A 17,222-nucleotide genomic window follows, 5' to 3' on the forward strand; every position below is an offset into this window, starting at 1 on the left:
TGGATAGAAGCAGGCTTCGTCAGGATTCTGCGGCTGTCTGCTAGTGGAGTCAGCCTTGCAGGTATGTGCGATGTGCTCGGTTTGGAAATGTTTTTAGTGCTTTCCTGAAACAAGACTGGCCAACGCTCCATCTCGGGAAAGGAAGAGGGCAGTTCAGCGCCCTGCTGAAAAAAACAGCTCAAATTAGGTTTTGAAACAGCCAGTAGCTGGTTAACCAGTTGAGGCCAGCTCCATACTCAAAATGGTTTGACCAGCTCAAGCTATGTTTTGAAACAGCTGGTAGCTGGTAATTTCAAGCTGGTCATAGCTGGAGGGCGGTGAACTCCAAATTCAGGCGGTGGTATGAGCCAGTGGGAGCCAGAGAAGGAATAGCCTGGGAGGGGTGGGGCCCAAAACAAGGAGAAGAGAAAGAACAAGTGGAGGTAGGGGGTGGGGGTGGAAGGAAAGACAAACTTGTTTGTGCTGCTGGCGTCGGATGTTTCCTCCCCCAGAGATGGGTGACTCAGCCGGAGGTTTGGGTGTGGGAGCATACTGTATTTTACACTGGAGGTGTAGGTTAGAGAGTGGGGGTGTAGGTTAGGGAGTGGGGGTGTAGGTTAGAGAGTGGGGGTGTAGGTTAGGGAGTGGGGGTGTAGGTTAGAGAGTGGGGGTGTAGGTTAGGGAGTGGGGGTGTAGGTTAGAGAGTGGGGGTGTAGATTAGAGAGTGGGGGTGTAGGTTAGAGAGTGGGGGTGTAGGTTAAGGAGTGGGGGTGTAGGTTAGAGAGTGGGGGTGTATGATAGGGAGTGGGGATGTAGGTTAGAGAATGGGGGTGTAGGTTAGGGAGTGGGGGTGTAGGTTAGAGAGTGGGGGTGTAGGTTAGGGAGTGGGGGTGTAGGTTAGGGAGTGGGGGTGTAGGTTAGAGAGTGGGGGTGTAGATTAGAAAGTGGGGGTGTAGGTTAGAGTTGGGTGTAGGTTAGAGAATGGGGGTGTAGGTTAGGGAGTGGGGGTGTAGGTTAGAGAGTGGGGGTGTAGGTAGAGAGTAGGTTAGGGAGTGGGGGTGTAGGTTAGAGGCTGGGAGTGTAGGTTAGAGAGTGGGGGTATAGATTAGAGAGTGGGGGTGTAGGTTAGGGAGTGTAGGTTAGAGAGTGGGGGTGTAGGTGAGAGAGTGGGAGTGTAGGTTAGGGAGTTGTGGTGTAGGTTAGAGTGTGGGGCCCTGTGGCATAGCGGTGGGGGCATAATGAAGTTTGGGGGGTGTAGGCCTCGTAGATGGAGACCTGCTGTGCATAGGGCGGAGAGTGGAGGGGGATCGAGGAGAAAGCGGGAGAGCTAATGAGCTGGATTTTGCCGGAGACTTGGCATTCTGCTCATGGAGCTCCTCTTCCCTGTAGAATATCTGGCTGGAGCTGAGCTTCCTGTCTGAGCCCCAGAGCTGGCGAGAGCAGGAGGGGGCGGGGGGTGGGGGGTGGGGGGTGGAGGAGTTGGATGTTGGGGGAACTGTGTTCTTACCGCCAGTGTTGCCATGGTTACAGGGGAATTCTGGCGAGTAAGGAAATTTCATTCACTCTCTGTGTGAAAAAAACATCAACAAAAAAAGAACATGACTGAAAACCTGCCCCCCCCCCCCCCCCCCGCCAGGCTGTCAGCCCCTCCCCCATCCCAAGTCCCTTTTTGCACACTGTCTTCCAGTGAGAACACAGAACACCCACCTACAGTCAGTCTCACACCCCCAGCAGGTACTGAGAGAGAACAAAGCATACACAGCTATCAGAGCAGTGCTAATATTATGAAAACTCAGTCTGCACCCACACACACACACACCCACACACACGCACACATACACACACATACATGCACATACATGCACATACGCTCACACACATACATACACACATGTGTGAGTACATGTATGTGCGTGTGTGTGTGTGTGCGCATGCACACTCGCGTGAGTATGTGTGTGTATTTGTGTGTGTGTCCAGTTTATGAAGGAGCACATTTAAGCTGTGTATGTGTGTGTGTGCGCGTGTGTATGTGTGCGTGTGCATGTGTGTGTGTTTGTGTGTGTCCAGTTAATGAGGTAGCACATTTCAGCTGTATATGGGTGTGTGTTTAAGTGACTAAGCGGTATATGGGTGTGTGTGCATGTGTGTGTCTATCTGTGTGTGTGTCTTTGTGTATATGTGTGTGGATGTGTGTGTGTGTGTGTGTGTGTGTGTATAGGTGTGTGGATGTGTGTTTGTATAGGTGTGTGGATGTGTGTGTGTGTGTGTGTGTGTGTGTGTATAGGTGTGTGGATGTGTGTGTGTATAGGTGTGTGTGTGTGTGTGTTTGTGTGTATGTATAGATGTGTGTATGTGTGTGTGTGTATAGATGTGTGGATGTGTGTGTGTGTGTGTGTATAGGTCTGTGGATGTGTGTGTGTGTGTGTGTGTGTGTATAGGTGTGTGTGTGTGTGTGTATATGTATAGATGTGTGGATCTGTGTGTGTGTGTGTGTGTGTGTATAGATGTGTGGATGTGTGTGTGTGTGTGTATAGGTGTGTGTGTGTGTGTATATGTATAGATGTGTGGATCTGTGTGTGTGTGTGTATGTGTGTTTATAGGTGAGCAAATGAAGGAGACTCACATCTGGTCCAGGGGATTATCACTGACACCTTCAGAACTAAGTGGCAATCTGAACCCAAGGCTCATTTAAGAGCAGGATTTGCTGGGTTGTGTAGTTTTAGTGGTGTGGCTGAGCCTATAGCCCTACGGGACTGTGGCTATACAGACCTGGGGAGGGGGCTCTGTGTTTGGGTGGAATGTCCCCACATTAAAAAAGTGCTGCAGAAACTGCCCTGTCTACTGCCCTGTGTGTGTGTTTGAGTGTGTGTGGTCTGGCTAATGGTGCGTTTATGCAAGCGTGTGTACTGAATGTGCTTGTGTACAGTAATAAAATCCTAATAAATGTTGAACCTGAACCATTAACATTTGACCTTTGACCTTTGATATCTCTCCTCTGCTTGTGTTTCCAGTGGAGGATGAAGGCCTCTGGGAGAGTGGGCTGTCCTACGAGTGCCGAACCCTTCTGTTCAAAGCCATCCACAACCTGCTGGAGAGGTACGTCTCTGACAACTATAACTCCCATGAGCCAGCGGGAACCTTTTATGACATCAGAACCTTTGCCCCGTCATTGCATAAACTGCCACATGAAATATGTGATGTATGGCTTTTCCCTTGGTCCTTTGTGTTACGTAAGTTTTGTAAATGTTACCACCCCCTTTGTTTGGTGCACTGCTGATTCATGGACCTCATTCCAGGGCACTTCAGGGGTATCCTCCTGGGAAATGAACCTAGGACCTACTGGTGCTCCAGCAGATTAGACATGAAAGGGCAGTACCAAAGGGCTTGGAGCAGAAAAGCAAGGCCCTGGAGAACCAGAGCTATTTAAGGGCTCTGTAAAGCGACTGACCTTTAGATCAACGACAATTTGAGGACCAAAGAGCACCGTGTCCTTTCATTGGGAATACTCTGCCTCGTGCTAACAAAAATGTTTAAGACTCAGTCCCCACTTCAGATTCATTCAGTCGACAAGTCAGGCTAGACATTCTGGCTAAATTACGCGAATATATGTTCATGTATACCTCCTGTTACCGTTTAACCGTGAATTTAAAACACACTTCTCAATCATACTTTGAATTTTGATTAACAGCAAAATCAGGAAATCAGGAAACAGAGCTTCTGTCTGTTTCTGTCCTTCATGTTTTAAATGAGTCTGATGTTGTATTGAAACTTCTGCTCTAAATTAACACCAGCCAGTTTCCTTAATTACAAGATCTTGAACAAGATTGTGTTTGACTGAATTTATGGGATTTGATTGCTTAGTGTAAATTAGAACTCTAAAGAGGGGTATAATGAGGAGTGGGGGTTTGTGGATGTGCATATCCAAAACCCACAGACACTATTTGGGTTCTCCTTTGGATTCTGTAAAAGATAAATCAGTGAATTTGTTTATGATAAACCCCAAAAGCATATTTTATTGTTGTTTGTATTTGTTTAAGTAATTTGAACAAGATGAGCAGCACTTTGTGACAGACTGTCTCCTTTCCCGCAGATGTCTGATGGATAAGGACTTTGTGCGAATCGGCAGGTGGTTTGTCAAGCCCTACGAGGAGGAGGAGAAGCCTCTCAATGCCAGGTGAGAGAGAGAATGCTTCCGGCTCCTTCCGGGGGAAATCAGAAAGCAAGGCTTCATGAGCAGCAGGGCTTTGTTGTGTGATCCCCCTCCACCTCCAGCCTGGCTCAGTATGTGTGTGCTAATAGGCAGAGCCGAACGACTGAGTTTAAACCAATTACAGGGTTTGGTCATTGATTGCAAAGTCATTTGATTGGTTCCCATGGTGGCCCCACCCGTTATGGGGCTTGTGAGGCCTCACGTCCCCAGTTGTGTATGCAGACACAGTTCTGTATGCAGTTATGGAGGCACGGTAGCTCTACCCATTAGCTAGTCAATCATAGTGCTGTCACGTCAACATGCATTGGCCAGGGAGGGCGACGGCCATATGTATTGAATGTAGAGTGGAGATGTTTGCAAAAAAAATAGCATAAGATGACAGTACTGAGAGTAATATGGCTGAATATTCTAAAATGCGTGCTTAGGTTAAAAAAGAACTCAGGTTGAATGGCAAATTGCATTTCTTTCAATACTGTAGTAGGAAAAGGAAAGTTAAAGAGGAGGTTAAGTGCATTAAGATATTGCTGATGACTTAAGGCAAAAGGCATATTCACCCTGGTGTAAAATCAAAACATAGCTTGAGCTGCTCAAACCATGTTGAGTATGGAGCTGGTCTAACTGGTCAATGAGAATCTAGATTGAGCTGTTTTTTTCAGCAGGGCAGTACTACAATGTCTTTGCTGATATTGAGATATGGGATAAAGAAGTACAGGATAAATTACATAAATTAAAGACAAATAAGGCAGTAGGCACAATTGCATAGTCCCAAGGGTACACAAAGAGTGCGATAAGTGAGATAATTTAAACTGGAGAAAGGGACAGCCAACATGGTTTTTGTTAGGCACCAGAACCAAGAACCCAATAGATAGACCACGGAAGTGAAAGTTAAAGTCTTTATTAACGCCACAGCAGATCAGATAGGTGGAAATGTCAGAGATTAGGTAATTTGTAAACGAGAGTCCAAGCAAAGGTTCAGTGTCCAGGCAAAAAGTTGAAAACAAACAGGCAGTCCAAACAACCAAAAGTACAAAACTGAAAACGAAAGCACTAACCGAAAAACCAAAGGGAGACCAGGAACAGCAGGTTGAGGCAAAACAGAAGGATAATCCAAAAAACAGAAGTCGAAACAGGTCAAAACATGGGAGATCAGACAGAAAAACCACTGGAGAGTATGGCAAAATCTCATGACAATCTGGTGACGAGTAACAGAAATAGAGGGGTTTAAATACACAGATAACAAGGGGAAAATACAATCAGGTGTGGGAAACAATCAGGAAGTGGGAGACAGGTGAAACAAATAACAGGAAATTAATTAAATGACAGATAGACTATGGTGAGCACAGAGGGAAAAAATAAACGAAAACGCTAACGACTTAGACAAAAACATAAACGGAAAACACTGAACTGACAGGTTTTGTAAGGGTAGGTCATGCCTGACAAAACGTTTGGCTTTTTTTAAGGAAGCTACCAAGTGTTTTGATGTAAGCAGGGCTTATGATATTGTATACTTAGATTTAAAAAAAGCATTTGATAAGATAAATCATGACAAAGTAATTTTCTAAATGAGGACGATAGGAATTAGAGGAGCCATTTTAGATTTGGTTCAGAACTGGTTACGGAGTAGTAATAGGAGGGACCTTATCTGAGCAGGGTATTGTGGGAAGTTGCACAGTGCTGGGACCACTACTCTTGCTCATTTTCATAAATTACCTTGACAGAGACATTGAAAGTACTTTAATTAATTTTGCAGATGATACTTAACTAGGAGGTTTAGCTAACAGTTTGGAATCTACTAAAGTAAATCAGGAAGATTTAAACAGAATCCAGAAGTGGGCGGAAACCTGCCAAATGAAATTCAATATAACTACATTTATATTCCAAAAGTTGAATATAAATCTATTAAAGAAGTTATACTCACCTGGTACAATACCCTTGTTAGATCAGAACAAGGGGGCATAAATGGAAAGGATAAATTCCACACTGGCAGCAGAAACACTGGCCGTTTTCAAGGCCAGGCTTAACACAGTGCTAGATATTATTTACCTTTTAGGTACACTTTAGTGGTAGGACAAGGCGAGCAGTTCTCCTTTGCTCCATGAGCCCCATAACCTGATTGGTGAATAGTACAAACATTTAAAAAAAGGAGAGAACCATTTACTTTTTTTGTCTTTGGGATAGACCACTTCAGGTGTATCTTTTTATTTGTATTTAATTTGAATAAAAGGTGCTTGGTTTTGGTTTTGAATGCAGTTGTGTTGAGACTAGTTCATTCTGATTCTGTCACCCCCAGTTAGGAGCAATCAAAGTTTATCTATTATACATGTAGGTCCACGGACCTAGGAGGCAACATGGCAACCTGTCACAACCTAAAATAACACACTCTTTTGTTTTGGGAAAGATCCCTCTGGTTGTGTTCTGGGGTTAGCGGGGGTAATTGGCTTTTTTTTTTCCGCTGCAGTTTTCAGTTTCTCTTCAATATTGTATGGCGTTCATGAATATTGAACACAGGAATACACTTACCCAGACAGAGTCTCAGATTTTATTCATTATCAGCTCTTTAATGTTATCGAAGGCTTGGAAATTGAAGACCATTTAGAATTCGACAAATGAACTGAGAGGTTATCAGCCTTTAAACTGCATGTATTCAAAATATGTTTTATGATCGTCTTGTGGTGCATACTTTTGCATATTTAAAAATATATTCCTTTTTTTGTCTTTTGTGCTTTGTGGTATTGAGATGAACTAGTGTTTCTCTGTAGAAGGCAGTTTCTCCATATACCCCACCTAAGCGGAAGTACAGTGAGGGAGAGAGAGAGAGAGAATGAAAGGAAGAGAGCTAGAGACGGGGGGGGGGGGATTGCACTGCGGGGCAGAACCTTTACTCAGATCAGTGTGGAGGGAATTTAGGGTAGTTGAGGGGGGCAGTTGCAGGGTCTGTGCAGGGGCATGGGCCCGGGGGATCCCAGAGCACAGTGGTTTAGCGAGACCACCTGATTCCTCTCCAGTCTGACAGCTTTGTCTGCGAAGTCTGTCAACTTCCCCCTCCCCCCCCACCGCTGCCTCTGCTGCTCAGCTGCACAGAGAATTACTGAAGAGCAGCTAAGGACAAACACAGACACCCACACGTACACACTCACACACGCACTCATACACACACATGTACACACTCACACACGCACTCACACACACACACACTCATGTACACACTAACACTCACACACACACTCGTATACACACATACGTACACACTCACACACGCACTCATACACACACATGTACACACTAACACTCACACACACACACTCATATACACACACACGTACACACTCACACACGCACTCACACACACACACACACACTCACGTACACACTAACACTCACACACACACTCATATACACACACATGTACACACTAACACTCATACTAACACTCACCCACACACATACACACTCTCACACACACACACACACACACACACATGTACACACTCACACTCACAGACACATGTACACACACACACACACACATACACACACACGTACACACTCACACTCAAACACACACACACGTACACGTACACACACACACACACACAAATGCACACACGTACACACTCAAACACACACACACGTACACATACACACGCACACACAAACACACACTCACACACACATGCACACACACACATGCACAAACACAAATGCACACTCATGCGCAAATGCACACATGCACACGCACACACAAACACACTCACATATACACACACACACATACATAATCACACACTGTATAATGTGCAGGTGCATGTTACTGTGTGTGTGTGTTGTGTGTGAGCGGGATACTATGTGTTGGTGTGTGTGTTGTGTGTGTGTGTTGAATACTCTGTGTTGGTGTGGGATTGCATCAGACTGAGGTAGAGGCACAGTGCTTTGGATTGGGGGGGGGGGGGGGGGGGGGGGTTGTGAATTAAGCATCACAGAGAGAGCTGAACTAAGGTACAGGTGTGGACTAGTGTTGCCGCTTCCCAAAAACCACACTGCACACACACACGCCAGTTTGACTAAAGCACCGTTGTCGGCCAGGTGGACAGACGAATGACATTGAGATGTTCGGCGTCTCCGTGGAAACGCACGGTGGGTGTCTGGCTTCCTGGCAAGGTCAGCGTACCTCTGGAAAGTGGAAAATGGGAGAAAAAAAAACGCTACGTTGCGTCTGTGGTCAGCATGCTAATAGTCACCCGCTGCGCTCACGAACGCCGTTTCATACTCACAGGCTGTTTCGCGCTAACCATTCCTATGCCGTGTTTGACCACAAGTGCCTTTCACCCCATTGGCCCATTAGCCGTTAGCAGCCCTAGGCCACGACAGGGGGTCTCCACTTTGTGAACCCCTCCTGGGGGGGTTTGGTTGGGGGGGTAACCACTGTTTTGCGGTCCCGACGTCTGCGGCAGAGATCATTACAGACCTATGGGGATTTACGAACGATAAACAATACATTTTAATTATGTTTGGTTAAAAATAAAACAATAACTCCACAACACTGTCTCCCCCGCTACGTGTGTGACTTCTAGCGATTAAGAAAAATGACTCGCCTTTCGGACATCTCTGACCTTCCTCGTCCTATTTTCGTATTGTCTCCGGCACCTGTGGTCCACACGGCCGGGTGTGCAAACCTTTTTTCTTGTAATTATGTTTGGTGAAAACATACTTTAGCGCTCACAATATGCAGTACAGTATATGAACAACATGCACAAGCACACACACGCATAAACATCCATCCATCCATCCATCCATTATCTGAACCCGCTTATCCTGAACAGGGTCGCAGGGGGGCTGGAGCCTATCCCAGCATACATTGGGCGAAAGGCAGGAATACACCCTGGACAGGTCGCCAGTCCATCGCAGGGCACACACACCATTCACTCACACACTCATACCTACGGGCAATTTAGACTCTCCAATCAGCCTAACCTGCATGTCTTTGGACTGTGGGAGGAAACCGGAGTACCCGGAGGAAACCCACGCAGACACGGGGAGAACATGCAAACTCCGCACAGAGATTCAAACCCAGGACCTCCTTGCTGTGAGGCGGCAGTGCTACCCACTGCGCCATCCGTGCCGCCTCACGCATAAACAATAAAAGTATATACCTTTTAACATAACATGAGGTCATGGCAAGAACAGGCCATTCAGCCCGGCAGTGCTCGCCTTTTCCTGCTCCTAAGTGTACCTACAGCTTAGTTTGCTATTGTAGGATACTTTTAGAAGTATCCGATAATGTGTGCATGAATTATAAATTAGTGTAAGGGGTTCAATGAGCAGGTGTGAAATAAACAGATGTCCCGTGGTTCTAAGGAGAGCTGTGGAGCATTTTCTGTGTTTAATTAGCATGAGGCAGCGGGGAGGGCACGGCTTTTCCGAAGCGGAGGATTGTGGGATAGGGGCACGCTGCAGCTATATTCTTGAGACCGGTACTTTGACAGAGGTTACACCGGGTAAACTCACCTGTGAAGTTTTAAAATAATGATAAAAATGAGGTTAAGCACTGTACTCAAGATACTGCAGCGTTACTCTGCATGGGATTTGAACCCACAGCCTCTGTTTCGAGCCTGGTTCCATAACACTGACACGGAGTCGCCATCTTCTGGAACGGCTCCTGTGAACGCAAGCCTCTTCTTTGCCGAGTTGCATTTATTCATTCTTCTGAAAAGACTCAAAAATGGATTTTCCAGGCTTTAAAGCAGAATTATACTTTTTGTTATTTTACAAATGCAGCATAGACATTTTGTACATGCCTTCTTCAGAGTGTAGGTTTTCACCCAAACATATTTTACTGTTGTTTGACTCAGAAACCAAACCAGAGTGTACTGATTCTTGTTAGAGATTTGTTTCATTCTGGCTCTGTTCTCTGTGTCTATACTGAGTTGCTTTGATAATCATTTAACTTAAGGCCCATCCACACCGAGAAGAACTAGAACTATAACTATAACTATAACTATAACTATAACGATGTGAGCATCCACACAAACTGTAAATAGCCACTCGGCTATGTCATCTACCATGTGATGCCCTGTAAATTTAGTTGGATTCAAATAGCCCAATGGGAGGAGAGGGAGACTGGGTCCCCCCTCCCCTCCCCTTCAGTTCCAACATCTGGCCCAGGGTGATGCTGGAGACTGCAATTCCCAGCGGCCTTTGCTCTGGCTGGCGGCTAACATTAGCGCCTCGTCAGACGCAGTGCTAACAGCTGCTGGGTGTCACCCCAGGCACCGTTGGTGGGTGCGTACAGGCCGTGGGGGGCGGTGTGGGGGTGGGGGTTAGTGTGGGGCCGCACATGCCCGCCCAAACAGAGCAACCGCGAGGGGACCGTGCGGTTCGGTGGTTGACTGATTTGGGGATAAAAGCCTTTGCTCACCCCATCAGGTAGCAACATGTTAAACAGCGCTGTGATCTCAGCGCTAAGTGCGCAGGCATCTGAGAGCGTGCGCCCTGAATTATTCACCGCCTTCTCCCTCTCTCTCCTCCTCTTTATCTGTTTACTCTTCTCACTTTCTCCCGGCTTTTTCTCTCTTTCTCACTCGTTCTCCCTTGTGCCTCCCCATGTCTCACTCATCATTCTTTTCTTTCTCTTTCTCATTGTCTCTCTTTGGCTCTCCTCTCTCTCTCTCTCTTGCCTTATGTCTGGCTCTCTCTATCTCTCCTCACTCTCTCTCTCTCTCTGGCTCATGCTCTCTCGCTTTCTAGCTCTTTCTCTCTCCCCTCCTCTCTGCTCTCCACACTCCCCCCCTCCTGTTATTTTATTAATACGCAGCTCAAACTCTGTGGCTTGTGGCACACTCCAGGCCTGTCAGACTGACAATAAGACCTCATCCTCCCTGTTCATATAAAACGTCTTCAAACCGTCAGTAAAGAATGATTTTACTGTGATATACACAATGCTTTGTCACCTGCTAGTCTCTCTCTCCAAAGACTTTGAGGTTCTCATAGGGTAGGATATATTGTTACGTTTGTCACCAGGTTGTTAACACTTTTTCAAATGTGTTCATTCACAGGGGTGATAGCTGCATGCTAAGTGCTACAGTAGAACCTTGAGCTTAAGTGCAAATTGTTGCTTCTCTTGGTGTTTTTTGAGACGAATGATCAGGAATATGGGTCCTGGGGGAACCTGCCCTCCTCATCAGGAATATATTTTTATTTTTCTCAGGTCTAGGCTAGGGATAGTCACAGATGTGTCAGACAGACCATTTGATTGAACACTTTTATTTTCATATTCATGCCTTTCTGAATTTAAAATGGGCTATGTTACAATACTGGCTCGGTGTCCTGTCTGAATCCCCATTTGAAATGAGTGCGTAACATCAGTTAAGTTTTGTCAATTTCGTTATTTAATTTCAATGAAGCAGACAAAAGCGGGGGACTGTGGGGTAAATGAAGAGACTTTCCTTCCAGCCACAGAGAGCCATCAGAAAAGCATCCTGCACAATCTCAGAAAGAGGCTTTAATTTATAACAGCACAATTTCACAGGGTTAAGAGGCACAGTTATCAGCAAGCAGTGTAGTATGATGGTTAGAGCACTGGGATTATAGAGTGAGCAGTGTAGTAGGATGGCTAGAGCACTGGGATTATAGAGTGAGCAGTGTAGTAGGATGGTTAGAGCACTGGGATTATAGAGTGAGCAGTGTAGTAGGATGGTTAGAGCACTGGGATTATAGAGTGAGTAGTGTTGTAGGATGGTTAGAGCACTAGGTTTTATTACTCAAAGGTTGTAAATCCCAGGTGTAGCCTTGCCTTGGATCTTGAAATGCTTACCTTGAAATGATTCACTGAACATCCAGTGGAATAAATGGATTGTAAAAAAAGTCAGCTGTGCTAGTTTGTCTGGATGATGTACATGTCAGAGAGTGTCTTTATCTCCATATGCTGTATCAGGACACATCAAGGCCTTTTTGGCACTGGCTGTTTGAATCTTTGAATTGGGTTTGTGCCATTAAATTGCTCTATGTGAAAATCTGTGTGTGATCTGTCCAACCTCAGTGTGTAGGACTGTGTGATTTACACGCTCAGTGTGTAAGACCGTGTGATTTACAAACTCAGTGTGTAGTGTGTAGGACTGTGTGATTTACATGCTCAGTGTGTAAGACCGTGTGATTTACAAACTCAGTGTGTAGTGTGTAGGACTGTGTGATTTACATGCTCAGTGTGTAAGACCGTTTGTGATTTACAAACTCAGTGTGTAGTGTGTAGGACTGTGTGATTTACATGCTCAGTGTGTAAGACCGTGTGATTTACACGCTCAGTGTGTTAGACCGTGTGTGATTTACACACAGTGTGTAAGACCGTGTGTGATTTACACACACAGTGTGTAAGACCGTGTGTGATTTACACACAGTGTGTAAGACCGTGTGTGATTTACACACACAGTGTGTAAGACCGTGTGTGATTTACACACTCAGTGTGTAAGACCGTGTGTGATTTACACACTCAGTGTGTAAGACCGTGTGTGATTTACAAACTCAGTGTGTAGTGTGTAGGACTGTGTGATTTACACGCTCAGTGTGTAAGACCGTTTGTGATTTACAAACTCAGTGTGTAGTGTGTAGGACTGTGTGATTTACACACTCAGTGTGTAAGACCGTGTGACTTACACGCTCAGTGTGTAAGACCGTGTGTGATTTACACACTCAGTGTGTAAGACCGTGTGTGATTTACAAACTCAGTGTGTAGTGTGTACGACTGAATTATTTACACGCTCAGTGTGTCGGAGTGTGTGTGACTTACACGCTCAGTGTGTCGGAGTGTGTGATTTACACCCTCAGTGCGTAGTGTGTAGGATTGTGTCACTGCACGTCAGTTTTCTAAATGTGCGTTTCTGTGCCAGAGGGCCAGGTTGCTGAACTGTACCCAACATCCTCACTGTAAACCATACACTGTCAAAATAAATGTGGACCAAGTGCCTGTTACGTCACAAACTTGACTATCCCTGGGCTCGTGAAGAGCGCTTTAAAACCACGGAAGTCAGGTTTACCGCCACCACCTTGTTATCCAATTTGGAGCCAGAGACTGCAAAGTGTAGGGTGCACTATGGGTGTGAGAGAGAACTCAGTACTCAGTGACGCAAACTGTCCCCGGTTTCTATAATAAATAACACAATAATTCAAAGACAATCGGCTCATGGGGAGACATTAGATTAAGAAAATACACCGATACTGGCTACAATTCCCCGTGGGAAGAATTGATTGGCCTTGTATTTTTACCGTATCGTTACCAGTGACTTTACTTGGAGAGGGGGGCTGAAACACCTTTACTGGAGCCAACCACAGAGGCGCGAGTGAGCAGCGTCTCTCTACAAAACCAGGAAATTAGCTTGGCTAGAATACACACCAGCCCCCATAAACCCTGCTGTCTGCTATTAATAGCTGTTTATGTGTGTGTGTGTGTGTGTGTGTGTGTGTGTGTGTGCACGCCGTGAAGATGTTTGCTATCTCTGCAGGCTGTGTAGGGTCTGAATAATTTAAAAGCAGTGTTGCGCAGGCCAGCACCATGCTGTGATCGTTGTGAGGTCTGTAGTACTACGCATACGCAGTGCTTGTACCCGAGTCTGTAAGCAGTGTTTATGTTTGATACACTGTGTGTATGTGTGTTAACGTATGCACGCGTGTGTATGCGTGCGCACGTGTATACCACTGTCTCTAATGTGGAATTTTTGTATGTCAGCTGGTGAACTTCACCCAGGCAGCAGAAGGGTTATTGCTCCATTTCTTATGTATATACCTCCCTCTAGTGGACAGCAATGGAAAGGTCTGTCCAGAATGAGTTAGAATGAATAAGGTTTGGTTCATCCTGTGAAGGCCCTGTGACAACGGGTGCACATGGTCAGCTACATATGGGCTGTCATCCTCTGACTCATGTCAGTGTGATCCTGACTTATAAACTGCCACATGGTAAGCGGTGGCTGATATCGCGTGCAAAAGACAGATTTGTCAACAACATTTGTGTGTGTGTGTTTACAGCGAGCACCTCTCCTGTGCGTTCACCTTCTTCCTGCACGGGGAGAGCAATGTGTGTGTGAGTGTGGAGATTGCCCGGCACCAGCCTGTGTACCGTGTGAGCGAGGATCTCATCCTACACACCCAGATTTCCTCCAGCCCTGTGCAAGGTGAGGGCCTGTGTGTGTGTGTGTGTGTGTGTGTGTGTGTGTGTGTGTGTGAGAGAGAGAGCAAAAGAGAGTGTGCGTGTGTGTGTGAGTGTGTGTATTTGTGTGTGGATAAGAGAGAGAGCAAGAGAGAGTGTGCATGTGTGTGTGTTTGTGAGAGAGCAGGAGAGAGTATGTATATGTGTGTGTGTGTGTGTGTTTGTGTTTGTGAGAGAGCGGGAGAGAGTATATGTGTGTGTGTGAGTGTGTGTGTGTGTGTGTGAGTGTGAGAGAGTGTGTGTGTGTGTGTTTGTGAGAGAGCGGGAGAGAGTATGTGTGTGTGTGTGTGTGTGTGTGAGAGAGTGTGTGTGTGAGTGTGAGAGAGTGTGAGTGTGTGTGTTTGTGAGAGAGCGGGAGAGAGTATGTGTGTGTGTAACTGTGAGTGTGTGAGTGTGTGTGTGTGTGTGAGTGAGTGTGTAACTCTGTGTGTGTGTGTGTGTGTGTGTGTGTGTGTAACTGTGAGTGTGTGAGTGTGTGTGTAACTCTGTGTGTGTGTGTGTGTGTGTGTGTGTGTGTAACTCTGTGTGTGTCTCTGCAGTGATCCTCAGCCCATATGGGCTCTGTGGCTCTCTGACGGGGCATGCCTATAAGATGTGTGTGTGTGTGTGTGTGTGTGTGTGAGTGAGTGTGAGTGTGTGTGTGTGTGTGTGTGTGTGTGTGTGTGTGTGTGTGTCAGTGAGTGTGTGAGTGAGTGTGTAACTCTGTGTGTGTCTCTGCAGTGATCCTCAGCCCATATGGGCTCTGTGGCTCTCTGACGGGGCAGGCCTATAAGATGAGTGAGCCGGCGGTGAGGAAGCTGATGGAGGAGTGGAGCCACTTCTACCCCGTGGTCCTCAGGCATGGGAAGGGCGAGCGGGAGAGCTCCGACCCCTCCTACGACCCCCACAGCCACGTCGCCGTCGAGGTCATCGTAGGTGCGGAGAAAAAATACGTTCACCCTTAACATGGAGACCAGATTGGAGAGGTTCACACACAAAGAGCCTTTGATATGCAGTTCTCACTGACTGTGAGAGGCAAGGTTCAATAACAGGAGGGATAAGGGAAATTTCACTTTGGTAAGTGCAGTTCGTAAGGATTTGGATAGTGACACAGTTGTTGTTGTTTTCGCTCTGCACTCTCTCTGCACGCTCTGGCCTTTTCACTTGCTAAAGCTGAAAGTTGGCACCTTAACCACATAGTGTTTGCTTGCTGGAGGACAGAGCGAAAACAACAACAAATGTGTGACTGTCCAAATACTCATGGACTGCAATGTAATACATGTAAGTTTGTGGACGTTACCCCATTGTACTTGCATAACATGAATACGAGCAACATTAGCTGTCTGTGCTGACTGTTAATGGCATTGCTGATCCTCCCAGTTGTCCGGCTCCCAATTCACTTTTCATTCACTTCATTTTAGGGCCCTCACCAAAAATGAAAAGCGATAAAGCACTAAATAACTACAGTATTATTGACTCTGTAACAGGAGGAAAATGCTTTGTATTGTATGTGGGTCATCTGGGATTTCTGTAGGGGGATTCACAGGCAGTAAAACATAAAACGGGTTTGTTTAAATCCCAGGGGGTGGAATAAGGTTCGGTTGGTGCTCATCCTTCAGGGTTGGGTGGGATAGGAAGTGATGTCATGATGTGTGTGGGCATGTATTGGGTGGGAAATGGCCTCCAGTTGGGTTGAGTGCGCTGAGCGTCTGCCCCTCTCTCTCCCCTCTCCGTCTGGCTTCCAGGGGGCGTTAGGTTGGTTTACCCAGCAGCCTTTGTGCTCATCGCCCAGGGCGACCTGCCAATAGAGCAGATCCCGCCCACCCTGAGCATGCAGGGGCCAATCAGGGACCCCTCCAACTGCAGTGCACCGCTAACCCCTCCCACCTCCCCGGAGCATCCCTGCTCAGGTACACGCTGGAACGTTTCCTTCACTGGGTGCTGCAGAGCTCGCTGAAAACCCATCAGGAATGATCATTCAACAAGACACACTCCAAACACTGCCTTTCCAGTCTCCAGACACCCAACACCCCACTCACTGAACCCCACAAATCCCCTAGAATAACTCTGTTCCCTTTTAAAACCCAAAACCCAATCAGTCCCCACACTATCCCCTGACATCATCAGACATCAGCCCCCACACTATCCCCTGACATCATCAGACATCAATCCCCACACTATCCCCTGACATCATCAGACATCAATCCCCACACTATCCTCTGATATCATCAGACATCAATCCCCACACTATCCTCTGATATCATCAGACATCAATCCCCACACTATCCTCTGATATCATCAGACATCAATCCCCACACTATCCTCTGATATCATCAGACATCAATCCCCACACTATCCTCTGATATCATCAGACATCAATCCCCACACTATCCTCTGACATAAGCAGACATTAGTCCCCTCTCCCCTGTTCTCCAATGTTGCCTCTTCATTCCTGCATAGCAGTTCAGGCACAGAGCTGGCTGTGATCCATGGTTATGTATTAAGTAGAACAGTCTGCAGTCTGATTCCAGTTTGAGTTCATCAAAGCCCACATTCTGCCTACAGGTGCAAGAAGAAAGGAGTTTACAAACAACTGCAGTTTTCTTTTTTTAAACTTTCTTTTTGAGTCCTGTCACTTTTAATTAGAACTTTAAGCTTAAAATCAAACACTGCAGCTGTGAATGAAGGCTTCTGATAGTTTTTCCCATTAGAGGGATTTCAAACTGCTGTAAATAATCATAGTGAGAACTCTGCATGGCCTCCAGATACGTGGTTCACGGCCGCCCCACACACAGACAAGCACACACACACAGACACACACACACACACACACACACTCAGAGTATGGACAAATAAAATAAA

At 46.3% G+C, this 17,222-nt stretch overlaps 1 protein-coding gene across 2 annotated transcripts in view; it reads left to right on the plus strand.

The window, feature by feature from the left end:
- The window catches only part of LOC133142011 (mediator of RNA polymerase II transcription subunit 13-like), an 85,177-nt gene that overhangs the window by 46,043 nt on the left and 21,912 nt on the right, over window positions 1–17,222 (plus strand). For both annotated transcript variants that reach the window (XM_061262919.1, XM_061262920.1), the window contains exons 3-7: window positions 2,991–3,075; window positions 4,070–4,153; window positions 14,201–14,346; window positions 15,102–15,296; window positions 16,106–16,270. In XM_061262919.1, coding sequence (XP_061118903.1) covers window positions 2,991–3,075; window positions 4,070–4,153; window positions 14,201–14,346; window positions 15,102–15,296; window positions 16,106–16,270 — 675 coding nt within the window. The remainder of the gene's footprint in view (window positions 1–2,990; window positions 3,076–4,069; window positions 4,154–14,200; window positions 14,347–15,101; window positions 15,297–16,105; window positions 16,271–17,222) is intronic.

Source organism: Conger conger, chromosome 12 (genome assembly GCF_963514075.1).
Source record: "Conger conger chromosome 12, fConCon1.1, whole genome shotgun sequence".
In the NCBI taxonomy this organism is placed as follows: Eukaryota; Metazoa; Chordata; class Actinopteri; order Anguilliformes; family Congridae; genus Conger; species Conger conger.